Here is a 12,339-nt window from a genome sequence, read left to right as displayed (position 1 = left end):
GTTGTGATTCTGATGATCTATGAAAACTTCATCCTTTTCTAAAAAAAAAAAAAATCGTTACTTTTAAAATACCACTGTTTCAGCTTTCCCTTAATGATGAGTGTAAGACTTCCTTACCTCAGGTGCACCTGCTATTTTCAGTTGCAGCATTCCTTTTCTGTCCTTGTCTTCACTGTTTGAATACTGAATGGTCTGCACTTGATTGAAGTCAGCTAGATGTGTGGGCTTTGGAAAGGAAAGGTAAAAAATCTTTAGACCATGGATAAAAGACTCATTTCACTTATTCTATTAACTGTTCTGTGAAATCCTCACAGTCCTTGAAGACATCCTCCCTAAGACTGGACATCTGTCATGTAGCGCCCCATGGCGTGGCCATAGCTGTCCCCTGCACTTCACATTTAGGCACCTGTCTTTTCATCCAACTTATATTGTGTGAGACCCACACATATGAGGTGGATGAATGAAAGTACAGTTATCAGAGGGAAAACAGAAGACAGAGGAAGGAAGGAAGTAGAGTCACTCCCTGACTTGACTCACTTTTTAGCTTGGGAGCAACTTTATGGAATTCTCAGAGTGAACATTCTGCTTCTATTCCCACAAAGAAAGAAATCCAGGCTTACTCCCCACATACCCTGAGCCAGAGTAAGTTTGTGGAACTTACTGAAGTTCTACAGTATATTGGGGCTAGAGAGACAGTAGGTATCCAAAGGACCCTTCCCATACAGACTGACCTCTTAGGACATGCCAAGAGAGGTTATGGTCATTTTCCTTGTAAAATAAACTCCTTTTCCTTCTTGAAAAGAAAAAATATGGCTGGGCATGGTGTCTCACACCTGTAATCCCAGCACTTTCGGAGGCCGAGGCAGAAGGATTGCTTGAGGCCAGGAGCTCGAGATCAGCCTGAGCTATACAGCAAGACCTTATCTCTACAAAAAGAAGAAAAATTAGCTGGGCATTGTGGCACCTGCCTATAGTCTCAGCTATCTGGGAGGCTGAGGCAGGAAGATCACTTGAGTATAGGAATTTGAGGTTGCAGAGAGCTATGATGACACCACTGTACTCTACCCTGGACAAAAGAAAGAGACCACATCTCAAAAAAAACAAAAAACAAACAAAAAAAAAAACCAAACCCCCCCCCCACACACATCTCATCTTCTACCCTTCTAGCATTTTATGAACATGATCCCTTTGCATATGATGATTGCTATACATTTCTTCAAAACAGTTAGCTTGGTTAAGGATGCTCTCTTAGAATACCACAAAGTATCAGTTCCTATTATCCAGCATTGACTGGATGGTGGTGGTACGACGGTGGTAGGCAGGAAAAGTCTGGTTGGAGTAGGCTGAAGGGAGAATGAGAAGAATTACAGGCAGAACAATTAGATAATCTGTCAAGAAGTTCTGCAGTAAAGGAAAGATGAAAACATAAGGTATCAGGGAGGAACAAGGATGAGGATATAGGATTAAGAGAGGATATTTTTAGGATGGGAGAGTCACACATTTTTCTATGCTGACAGGGAAGATGCAGTATGTTAGCAATGTTTGCTGATGCAGGAAAAACGGGAGAGAATTAAAGAATTACCACGAGCAGGTAAGATGGGATGGGAGCCACTGCATGAGCAGAGGGTTGGTCTTATCCAGGAATATAAAAATACACCCACGAGCGAGCATGGCAGATGTACAGGAGCTTCTGGAGACTCTATCCTGATTGTTCCTATTCTGCTTTTCTTCTACTCTATACAACTAATAACTCATTTCATAGATAGAGAGATCCTTACAACCTTGAGTAGAAAATAAACATTTTTTTTCATGGAGCATTTACATTAATTTACCATATACTTGGCCACAAAGAAGACCTTGACAAATCTGAATAGTTAACCATTAAAAAATATTATCTGCTCATAAGCTAATATAAAATTGGCTTATGATATGCTTATTAAAAATAAAACAAAAAGCCTACAGCCTCTTGAAAATTAAGTAACATTCTCTTAAATGCTATAATGAAAAAGAGAAAAATGAAATCTCAAACAAGTATACAGAAATACAATAAAAAGTAGAATACCACATACCTAAATTGGTAAGATATGATATGATAAAAGTTGTACAAGAAGAAAATGGCCTCCAAATTTAAAACAAGAATAAATTTTAAAGAAATGCTTAAAGGGACTGGCATAATACAAAGCCAAAATTAACCAAGATACTACAAAAAGGGAATTACTGAAAAATACTGAAATTAATGAAAATTAATAGAAGCTTTTGTAATAAATCCCTAAGCTTGTCTTTTAAAAGACAAGTAGAATAGACCCCTTTGCAAGTCTGAAAACCAGAGCCAAACCAAAACAGTCAAGCTTAGGAATGAGACAGGATATAAAAACAAAGTGACTGAAAAGATTTTAAGAGAACTATGAGATGCAAGTCTACGGTAGCAATACGAAAACGTAGAGAACCAGATAATATGCTAACAAAATATAAATTACCCAAACCACCACAAATAGTGTGGAAAATCTGAATAGATCTATTACTGCTGAAGTGATTAAAAAGATCATTAAAAACAACAGAAACACCTACCACTGAAAAGACACCTTGTCATTACATAGATCAATTCTATGTAAGTTTTATTTATTTATTAATATATATATATTTTTTTTTGGGAGACAGAGTCTCTCTCTGTTGCTCTGGCTAGAGTGCAGTGGCATCATCATAGCTCACTGCAACCTCAAACTCCTCGGCTTAAGCGATCCTCCTGCCTCCGCCTCCCAAGTAGCTAGGACTATAGGCACATGCCACTGTACCTGGCTAAATTTTTCTAGAAAAAATTTATAAATGAATATAAAAATTAAAAAAACAAAACAAAACATATATATGGAAACACAAGCAGAGTCTGTGAATGGTCCCAAAGTCACAAAGCTAGCATGTGAGTGACTGAAGATGGTGGTGACCTTGGCCATGTACTCCAGAGCCTGCTCTCTTGAGCACACTAAACTCCACCTTTATTCTTCCCTCCTAAAGAAGTGGGTAGATTTCCATCTTATGCCATAAGTGAAATTCCAGATAGATTAAAGACATACAGGTAAAAAGGCAAGAAAAGTTTTGTAAGAAAATATAATCTAAGGGTTAGGACTAAAAACTTCACAAGCAATAAAAGGTAAAATGAATAATGTCATAGTTTTTTGAAGAAGTTGCACCAATACTCTCACTATCAAAGTCTGAAAGGTCCAGTTGCTCCACTTTCTTGCCAGTGCTTGGTACTATATACATCTTTTTCCTGTTACCCATTTTAGTACATGTACCAGTATCACAGTGCCTCACTATGAGAATGAGGCTGACCATCTTTTCATTTATTTATTGGCCATTTTGGTATCCTCCATTGGGTTGTGTGTCCTTTTCTTAATGATTTATTATTATTCTTTATTCTGGATTAAGAGTCTATTGTCAAATATTTATTACAAATACTCTGTTTGCCTTTCTATTATCTTAAGATGAAAAAAAGTTTTTGATTTCAATGTAGTCTAATTTATCAAAATTTTCTTTTAGAGTTAGCACTTTTTACATCCTGTTACGGACTCACTGCCTACTTCAAAGTTATAAAAATATTCTCCTATATTTGAGAACTTTTATCATTTTCACCTTTCATGTGTAGATTTAATTCCACCTGGAAGTGATTTTTGTCATGGTGTGTGATAAGGGTCAAAATTCATTTTGTTTTCCTCTGTGACTATCCAGCTGACCCAGCATCATTTATTAAAAATTTAATCAGTGATGACAAAAGTCAGGATAGTAGTCATTCTTGGGATGTGGGACTAGTAAGACTAGTCTGTTTCAAGTCAACAGACAACATGTGATTTAGGAAAAAATTTTAACAACAGTTAAGGAAAACACACTGACTTCCTTGATGTGTAGAGAGACTTACAAATTGATAAGAAAAGGACAGATGCGTTGATGAAATAGGCAAAATATATGATATCAGCAATTATTATAATTCACAGAGGTGGGAAGAGAAACAGCCAAGATATAAAAATGGCTAAATTCACTAGATGCTTGCTTTACATCAAATTCAACAAAAAGAGTAATGAGAATCACTTTGTACCTATTAAAATGGAAAAATTAAAAGAGTTATTAAAACTACTGCTATGAAATGAGTGGGAAAATAATACTTTCATACACTGCTGGTGAAAATATGAAGCTTCTTAGCCTTTCTGAAAAGAAATCTGGCAGCTTCTTTTAAAATTACCCCTATGTGAATGGATTCTGTAGTTCCATACTTGGAAATCTCTTCTGTCAGGAGAAAATGTACATAGATACGTGTAAAAGAATATTTATTATGTTATCTTCTAGGGGTAGAAATCTGAAGGCAAAGTAAATATCCTCTACATGGTCCTATCTGGCCCTAAAAGAGAGAAGGGAAAGAGCCAGGGTGGAACTGAAGGAAAAATTCTACCAGGTTCAGAGTAAAATACCCAGGCTGCAGTGCAGGATGCCCGAAAATGACCCCATTCTGAATAACAAAACAGAGCATGGAGATGAACAGCAAAACAGTTCTTGAGTCACTTACATGTGAGTATGGAGGGACAGAGAAGGATGAAGACACAGGACCAGTGGAAGCAGGAGCCAAGCAGAGTGGGAATGGAAACCAGAGAGTGCACTTGGAAAAAAGCAGGTATGATGTGATGTGGTTTGGACACATTTATGCCCTATGTAAAATTATGTGTATAGGAAAATGTATGAATAAATTAAGTAAAAAGTTCAAATCACAAAACTCTGAGTGGAAAAGAACACTTGGTAGAGGCCTGAGAAGAAGCCCCTCAGGATTACATTCTGACCACTCATCTAAAGGGGAGTGTACCCTTCTCAACACAACCTTCCTTAAGCAGTTCTACTTTTCATCTTAGTACTTATCAGTATGCGACACAGATATGTTCTCTCTCTCTGTGTGTGTGTGTGTGTGTGTGTGTGTGTGTGTGTGTGTATAAATAAACAGGGTCTTGCTCTGTTGCTCAAGCTGGAGTATAGTGGTGAGATCATAGCTCACTGTAACCTTAAATTTCTGGGCTCAAGTAATCCTTTCGCTTCGGCTTCCTGAATAGCTGGGACTACAAGTTCATGCCATCATGCGTGGCTAATTTTTTTATTTTTGTAGAGATGAGGTCTTGCTCTGTTGCCCAGGCTGGTCTTGAATTGCCAGCCTCAAGTGATCCTCCTGCCTTGCCCTCCCAAAGTGCTGGGAATACAGGGGTGAACCATTGAGCCTGGCCTGTTCCATATTTATTTTGTACACTGGACTCTAAGCTACATAAAGGTAAGGACTTTTGTCTGTTTTGTTCCTTGTTGTATCTCAAACCAGTGCCTGGTACCAGGCAGTGCTCAATAATACTTGCTGCAAGAATGAAAGAGGAACCCACAGGAAAAGATGAGCACCTCTGCTGAGAAGACAATAAAAGAACGGAGGTATGGTGTGGCAGTTGGAAATAAGCACGGTTTCCAACTGGTGGACATTTTTTCTCAGTTAAGATAAGGTTAGGAGGATTATGAAGCCAGTATAAATATACCCAAATCATATCCAGAGCTCAATTAAAAAAATATTTAAACAACCTCCAGATAAACCAGAACAACCCCATTCTGGTCTTACTAACATACATATGACTTGTATGATTCCTTTCCTTCCAAAATTAAAGAATTTTGAAGAATTCCAACAGAGGCTTAGACTTTCTCTTACTTGCCCCCTCCTTGAACAACAAATGCCATGCAATGGAAAGATTTAATTGCAGAATAATGTCTTTTCCAGAAGAATATCCCATTTCCTTAATTTCATTCCTCTTGTCTGAAGTCAAATTTCTGAGACTTCACAGAAGCAGACTTACATTGCAGCCCTTGTCTGTTAAGTAACTGATTCCTTCTTCTGGGCCGATTGCCAGCTCCACTGAAATAATCCAGCTTGACTTTTGAAGATTGTTGAAACAGGTGAGGACAGAGATGCCAGAAGGAAAAAAGAAGTATTTTAGATAAAGAGCCATGGATATATTAAAGCAGTAGTCTCCAACATTTTTGGCACCAGGAACCAGTTTCCTGCTGTGCGGCCCAGTTCCTAAGCTTAATGGAAGACAACTTTCTCACAGGACAGAGGGGAGGTGGGCAAGGTGGAGCTCAGGTGGTGATGCCAGTGATGGGGAACGGCTGAAGCTTCCTTGGCTCGCCTGCAGCTCACCTCCTGCCGTGCGGCCCAGTTCCTAACAGGCCATGGAATGGTACTGGTCTGCACCCCAGGGGTGGGGACCACAGTATTAAAGGACCAAAGAGGGGCTGGCTTGCTTTGCTATTAATCTACCTAACCAAATATGATAAAACATTAATATTTGTAACTTCATTGACCCAGGATCTGTTCAGCCTAGACAGAGATGCACTGTGCTTATTCCAACATGCCTGGAGCCAATGGTTTCTTTTAGATGATTATTTGAATAGGTAAACTAGCCCTTAGAGAGAAGAGTTAATCAATAAATCACAGGGCTGGAATAAGAAAACCAAACTGTAAACATAGGCATGCTATTTTTAAAAAGATGATTTTACTTTCTCATTGATAAGTTTTCTTTTTGTATTTTTCCCACTATAAAAATAATGAAGTAATATTCTATTATTACAAAATGGGACATATTAGCTTTCTTTCCACTGGAAATTTAAATATCCAGTAATGGATAAGAAAAAGAAGAAATCAAACTAGTCCAGTATTTCTCATGTTCCCATACTTACACCAAGAGCACACTTGAAACATTCTTTATCAAATCTGTACACTGGAGAGAGGATCTCAAAGAATTTCAGAATACTTTCTTCTCTATTAAGATTGGCAAACTGTCTAAATGTTTGTTGGATGAGTTTTCTTAGTGTTTTGGCCTGCATGATAAAATTAGAAAAAATCTTTTTTTAGAGTCAGCAATGCATAAAGACTGTAGCAATAACAGTAAGATTTCTTTCCTACCCACCACTTAATACCAGCAAAACATCACACTTGTCAAATAAATATAAATTTATCATAGCCTTTTTTAAATAAACACAACATAAAGTTTACCATCGTAACCATTTTTAACTGTACAGTTCACATATAGAGCTTTATTTCTTTTTTTTTTTTTTTTTTTTGAGACAGAGTCTCGCTCTGCCCAGGCTAGAGTGCCATGGCGTTAGCCTAGCTCACAGCAACCTAAAATTCCTGGGCTCAAGCAATCCTCCTGCCTCAGCCTCCCGAGTAGCTGGGACTACAGGCATGCGCCACCATGCCCAGCTAATTTTTTTCTATATATATTTTTAGTTGGCCAGATAATTTCTTTCTATTTTTAGTAGTGATGGGGTCTCACTCTTGCTGAGGCTGGTCTTGAACTCCTGAGCTCAAACGATCCTCCTGCCTCGGCCTCCCAGAGTGCTAGGATTACAGGCGTGAGCCACCGCGCCCGGCCTAGAGCTTTATTTCTTAAACAGAAGTTTGTACCACATATGCACATGAACCAGAAATGACAAGGGTGAAGGTCTAAAGGTACTTACGTGTTCCACTGTTAAAAGGGAAAAATTGATACACTTTTCCAAATGGCATATAAATCAAGAAACCTTAAAAATCCCACAACTCTTGGTCCAGAAAATTATATAACATTCTTCTTTAGAAATCATTAAAGATACATGCAAAGATTCAGCAACAAGGAGATTCACTGTAGGACTGTTTGTATTAACATATGGACCGGTTACATAAACCATGGTGTATCTATCTACCTAACCAATATTCTATGCAGCCCTAAAAACTGTTTTGTAGAACTAATTTACTGACACTAAAATCCATACCATATTGTTAACATGAAAAAAGATGACGAAACAATCAGTATATACAGTACAGATGCCTTTAAGAGGAGAGAAAACACATGTGAGCCTTGGGAATCACACAGCAATGCTCCCCTGAAGGAGATAAACCAACACTGCTTTTTTTGTGTGTAGTGATACGATAGTCTTTTGGTCCTTTTTCACTTACTGAGTTTTCTGTTTATACATATGAACATCTGCAGTGGAGCGAAGGGCTTTCCAGGCAGCAAGCCCTCAGAACTCAGCGTGTGAAGCAGCCTGAGCAAGCTAGTGGTTCGAGGCTACGTGATGAGGTCTGAGGAAGAGCAGCTAGAGAACACAGGCACGGTAAGTACTCAGCACGGACCCAGAGGAGATACCAAATCCTTGGATGGCTTTGAGCAGAGGAGTGACACTATCTGACTTAGGTTTTAACAGAGACACTCTGGTTGCTGTATTGTGAGCAGTACAACAGGAGCAGGAGAGACCAGGTAGGAGGCTACCCAAATAATCCAGCAGGAGGTAACAGTTTGCACGAGCACAGAAACAGAAAGGGGGTGAGAAGTGGTCAGATTGCAGATTTATTCTGAAAAGAGAACCAACAAGACGTGCTGATTGATTGGTAAGAGTTGCCATTGAACTAAAATAGCAAAAACTGAGAAGAATAGGTTGGTGGGTATGAAGATCAGAGAAATACCAGAATATGAGAATCCAAAAGCAGAGGTGTCAGGCAGGCTGCTGGATGTAAAGGGCTGGTAAAATTCAAGGGGAGGTCCTGGCTGGATCAGCGCACAAAAGAATCAAAGCTAGGCGACTGAAGGACCGGGGGACATGGGAATGGAGAGCAGCCAGGGGCCCAGGCTGAGGTGTGGCTGCAGAGACAGGTACAAGGTGACCCAGGAGGGCATGGCATACTTTGGGTGGGGTCATGGAGGTGACAGCCTGTCTGGAATGGCCTGAAGGTCCCAGTGGGGTGTAAGGATTACTAGATCTGGGACACTACCGAGAATGAGCTGGAAAAACAGTAGAGTGGGATACACACAATCAGGGAGAGGCTGTAGTTTCTGGAAATGTAAAAGACCAGAGGTAGAAGACAAGATTTCCTGGCAGACAAGAGTTCAACAAGCCAAGAAAGCAGAACATTTGAGGATTACCCAAGGCATGTGATTTTTATTTTATAAAGCTCACTTTGCTCTTGCATACAGAGGGTTGGGAGACTGTGTGAGAGAGAAAGTAAAAAGACCAGTCAGGTCACCGAAACAGGCCAAGCAAGAAACACTAGTGGTGTAGACTCCAAGGTAGTGGTGAAGGAGAGCAATGGGCACCTTTGGGACATCTGGACGACTGTACGCGGGACGTTAGCAAAGCGAAGAATCCAGGATGACTAGAGTTTTGGATTAAAAAAAATGGGCCAACACAAGGGGCTGGCTTAGTGAGGAAAATAAAGTCATGTTAATTCTGGACATGTTGGTGATCCTGAAGTCTTTTGACTTGAACCATCAAGTAGATATTTGGATATAAGTTTGGAGTTCAGGACCAGGCAGGGCTGGAGACAGAAACTTCAGAGTCACCAGCTAAGGTATTTATATACGTGGAATCAGATGACACCTGCAAATAAAATGGAGAGGGCTAAAGCCAGGCAGGCTGGCCAATAGTTTTAACCAGGGCTGCTGTTTTGACAGGTAAGTATGATATAGAGTGGAAAAAGAGAATTACAGATGTTTTGAAAAGGATTAATTATAGCTTTAGATCACAGAATCTAAACAGAAGAGAAATAAAATGGGTTCAAGGTTAGTGCACAATGAGTTGATCAGCTTTAGATGCTGTATAAAGAAAAGTGTGGGAAGCATATTTTTGGGAATGGCCATGCAAGAATTGGTCATGAGCCATGGGACTGAAAAAGGCCACTCTCAGCACAGGGCTAGGCTTTACAGTATTAACAGTTGTTCTGACTCCAGGTTTTCCAAACATTCTCTGACTATGGTCACCTATGCAGGTCTGTCTACCACGAATGTATAGACTGGACGTGGAGATCTGAGTACGTCTGCAGCTGCCCACAGATCTTTTTCTCACAAATCAACAATACACCATTCTGGTAGTTCGTTGAATATAAACCAGTTCCTAAGATTTAAGTCTGCTACACTTTGGACTCAGAACAAATCCACTAAGGAAATTCTATTCTGTGCTTTGCACTTGTAATACACTGAAGAATCCAAACAGCTACGTTATTCTCCAGAAACTCAGAGGAGTTGCTGGAGAAAGCTTTCTGAGCTTCATTCATGGCTATCGGAAGAACAGTGTAATTCTGTGGACACAGTGCTGTTGGGCATTGATTAAAACACACACACCAAAAAATGATGTTAGGAAAGACATCTGTAGACCCCTCTCTGGAAATAAACTTCACAATGTACCCTGCAAAGTAGATACAATTTTTCATATATTATATTAGTAAGCAAACAGAGACTCAGAAAGATTAGGTAACAATGTGGGGGAAGAAGAGCTGGGATTCCAAGGCAGAACTGCTTGAGTTCGTTTTGCTAGCTGTGTGACCATTTCAAGCACCTCCTCCTCTAATATGTTCTTCCAGGCAGCACCAGGAAGAAACAACTACCACATCCTATGGGTTTCATCTCATCTTGAATGTATTTTTAAACATGGAACTTACAGAAGATCCTTGTGGGTGAGAAGAGAGCTGGAGTTATCTCTTTACTGGTAAGAGTGTGGCCCACAGCTGAAACTCATCATGTGTTTAAAAGTGAATAATTGCATAACTCTGGGATTCTGGCACCCTTCCAAATAGACAGAATGGACCAATAAAATCTGGTTCTATCCTGCGATTAAACAATACTTCACTTTCTAGTATTTAAGAGGGAAGATAGTTCATTCTTTAAACATTCTGTCATTAGAACATGCTGCCTCAACGTGCCTATCAATGATCTGATCGTAAGAAGTATCTTCCATCAGCAAGTAGAAAATACGCCGAGCAAAAGCCCTGGAACACCTTAAAACTTTTGAAGTGTTATGCTACAACAAATCAGAATATGGTAGCAGTTGCAAAGAATGGTTGTCAAATAAGCACACAGACTGGAACACAATGGCAAATCATTTTTATTAACATTAATAAAAAGTTGATATATTCACTTATGAATCTAAGAGGAATATTTTATCTCAGAGAAGTACTGACATGCAAAGAATAAAACCTATATAAAAGAGGTCCAGAAATTAAGTTAATTCTCTGCTTTGTACCTAATTCCCAACCAGCTGCTTGTTTACAAACAAGCGATAATACTACAAAGTTACACCCATTCATTCATTACCTAAAATATAAGAAGTTGAGGAACTAGAATCCCCCCTTGAGCTTCAAACACATATATATCTACCTGCTTGACAGTTCCACCTGGATTCCCTACAGACATCTAAAACCTAACATACCGCTGATACTCCAGCTGTGCTGGTTACTTACCCTGCCTGACATTACACCTGACATAGCTGCCACTCTATCACTCTGAACCTGCTCCTTCCCCTTCCCCTTGACCTCCACAGTCTCACAGCACCTTAAGCTCAATGTTTACATAGCTGAATGGACTGCTGTCAGTCTCACTCAATTCTGCCTCTTTGATTATTAGCACTAGTGACCACCTAAGTGTAAGAGGCAGAAATCTGAGGTGAGGCCAGGCCCTGCACTTTCTTCTCCCTCCTCCCACAGACTAATAGGTTAAGTTCTTTAAGGCCTTATATCCTTAATGTCCTTCAAATGTAACCCAACAAATCTCTACCCTCTGTCCCCTTTAAATTCAAGCCTCATCATTTCTCTTTGTAAAAGTGTCTCCTGATGGCCGAGAAACAGAAAAGAAGTTGTGTGCTGTTCTCCTACAATAGGGATTGAAGCTATCAGCCCTGTGCTAAATAAAGTGAGCCCTCTTTTTCTCATCCAAAACTCTCTTAGAAATGGAATAATAAAGAACTAAACTGCTCACTCTGATTATTTAAACTGCTGGAAAATTTCTGAGTAACTGGGGCAAATGTCCTTGAAAACAAGCTCTAATTTTATTGTATTTTGTCTCATTCACTTGAACATGGGGGAAATGTGTTAAGTTTTCTGCAGGCTCCTTTACCTGGCTGATCCTGCTTGTATGCATTACCAAGTTAAGAACTAGGAAGTCACAGTGATAAATAACAAACCAAAAAGCTCAAGTTGCTGGAGTAGGGGGAAATGGTATCACTGAGAGTTAGTTTTCTATGGACACAGAAACAACTCTCTTGCTCCCCACCAACTAAAATGGGGTGCTTTGCCAGGAGTGTACCCAACCTTTCTTACAGTCTGTGCTTAAATGTGACCACTAGAGAGGGCTATGAGTTCCAAACCTATGTTCAATGTGGGATAAGAACTAGAAAATCTCTGCTGTCCAAAAGCTCTAAAATTAGCTTTTATAAGGAGGATATCTGAGAAAGCATTATTTCTTTCCTAATTACACAGGAAAAAAATTCCACAAAATCTAATTTCCTAGAATATCTTGGTATTAATCAATG

The 12,339-nt window shown here is 39.4% G+C and overlaps 1 protein-coding gene across 10 annotated transcripts in view; it reads right to left on the bottom strand.

Annotated features, from left to right (window-relative positions):
- The window catches only part of PTK2 (protein tyrosine kinase 2), a 258,855-nt gene that overhangs the window by 114,131 nt on the left and 132,385 nt on the right, over positions 1-12,339 (bottom strand). For all 10 annotated transcript variants that reach the window (XM_045560796.1, XM_045560797.1, XM_045560799.1 and 7 more), the window contains 3 exons: positions 6,742-6,882; positions 5,859-5,936; positions 118-225 (listed from right to left, as the gene is read on the bottom strand). In XM_045560796.1, coding sequence (XP_045416752.1) covers positions 118-225; positions 5,859-5,936; positions 6,742-6,882 — 327 coding nt within the window. The remainder of the gene's footprint in view (positions 1-117; positions 226-5,858; positions 5,937-6,741; positions 6,883-12,339) is intronic.

Source organism: Lemur catta, chromosome 9 (assembly GCF_020740605.2).
Source record: "Lemur catta isolate mLemCat1 chromosome 9, mLemCat1.pri, whole genome shotgun sequence".
NCBI lineage: Eukaryota > Metazoa > Chordata > Mammalia > Primates > Lemuridae > Lemur > Lemur catta.
The sequence above is the reverse complement of the archived record's forward strand: the minus strand, read 5'-3'. Positions and strand labels throughout refer to the sequence as shown.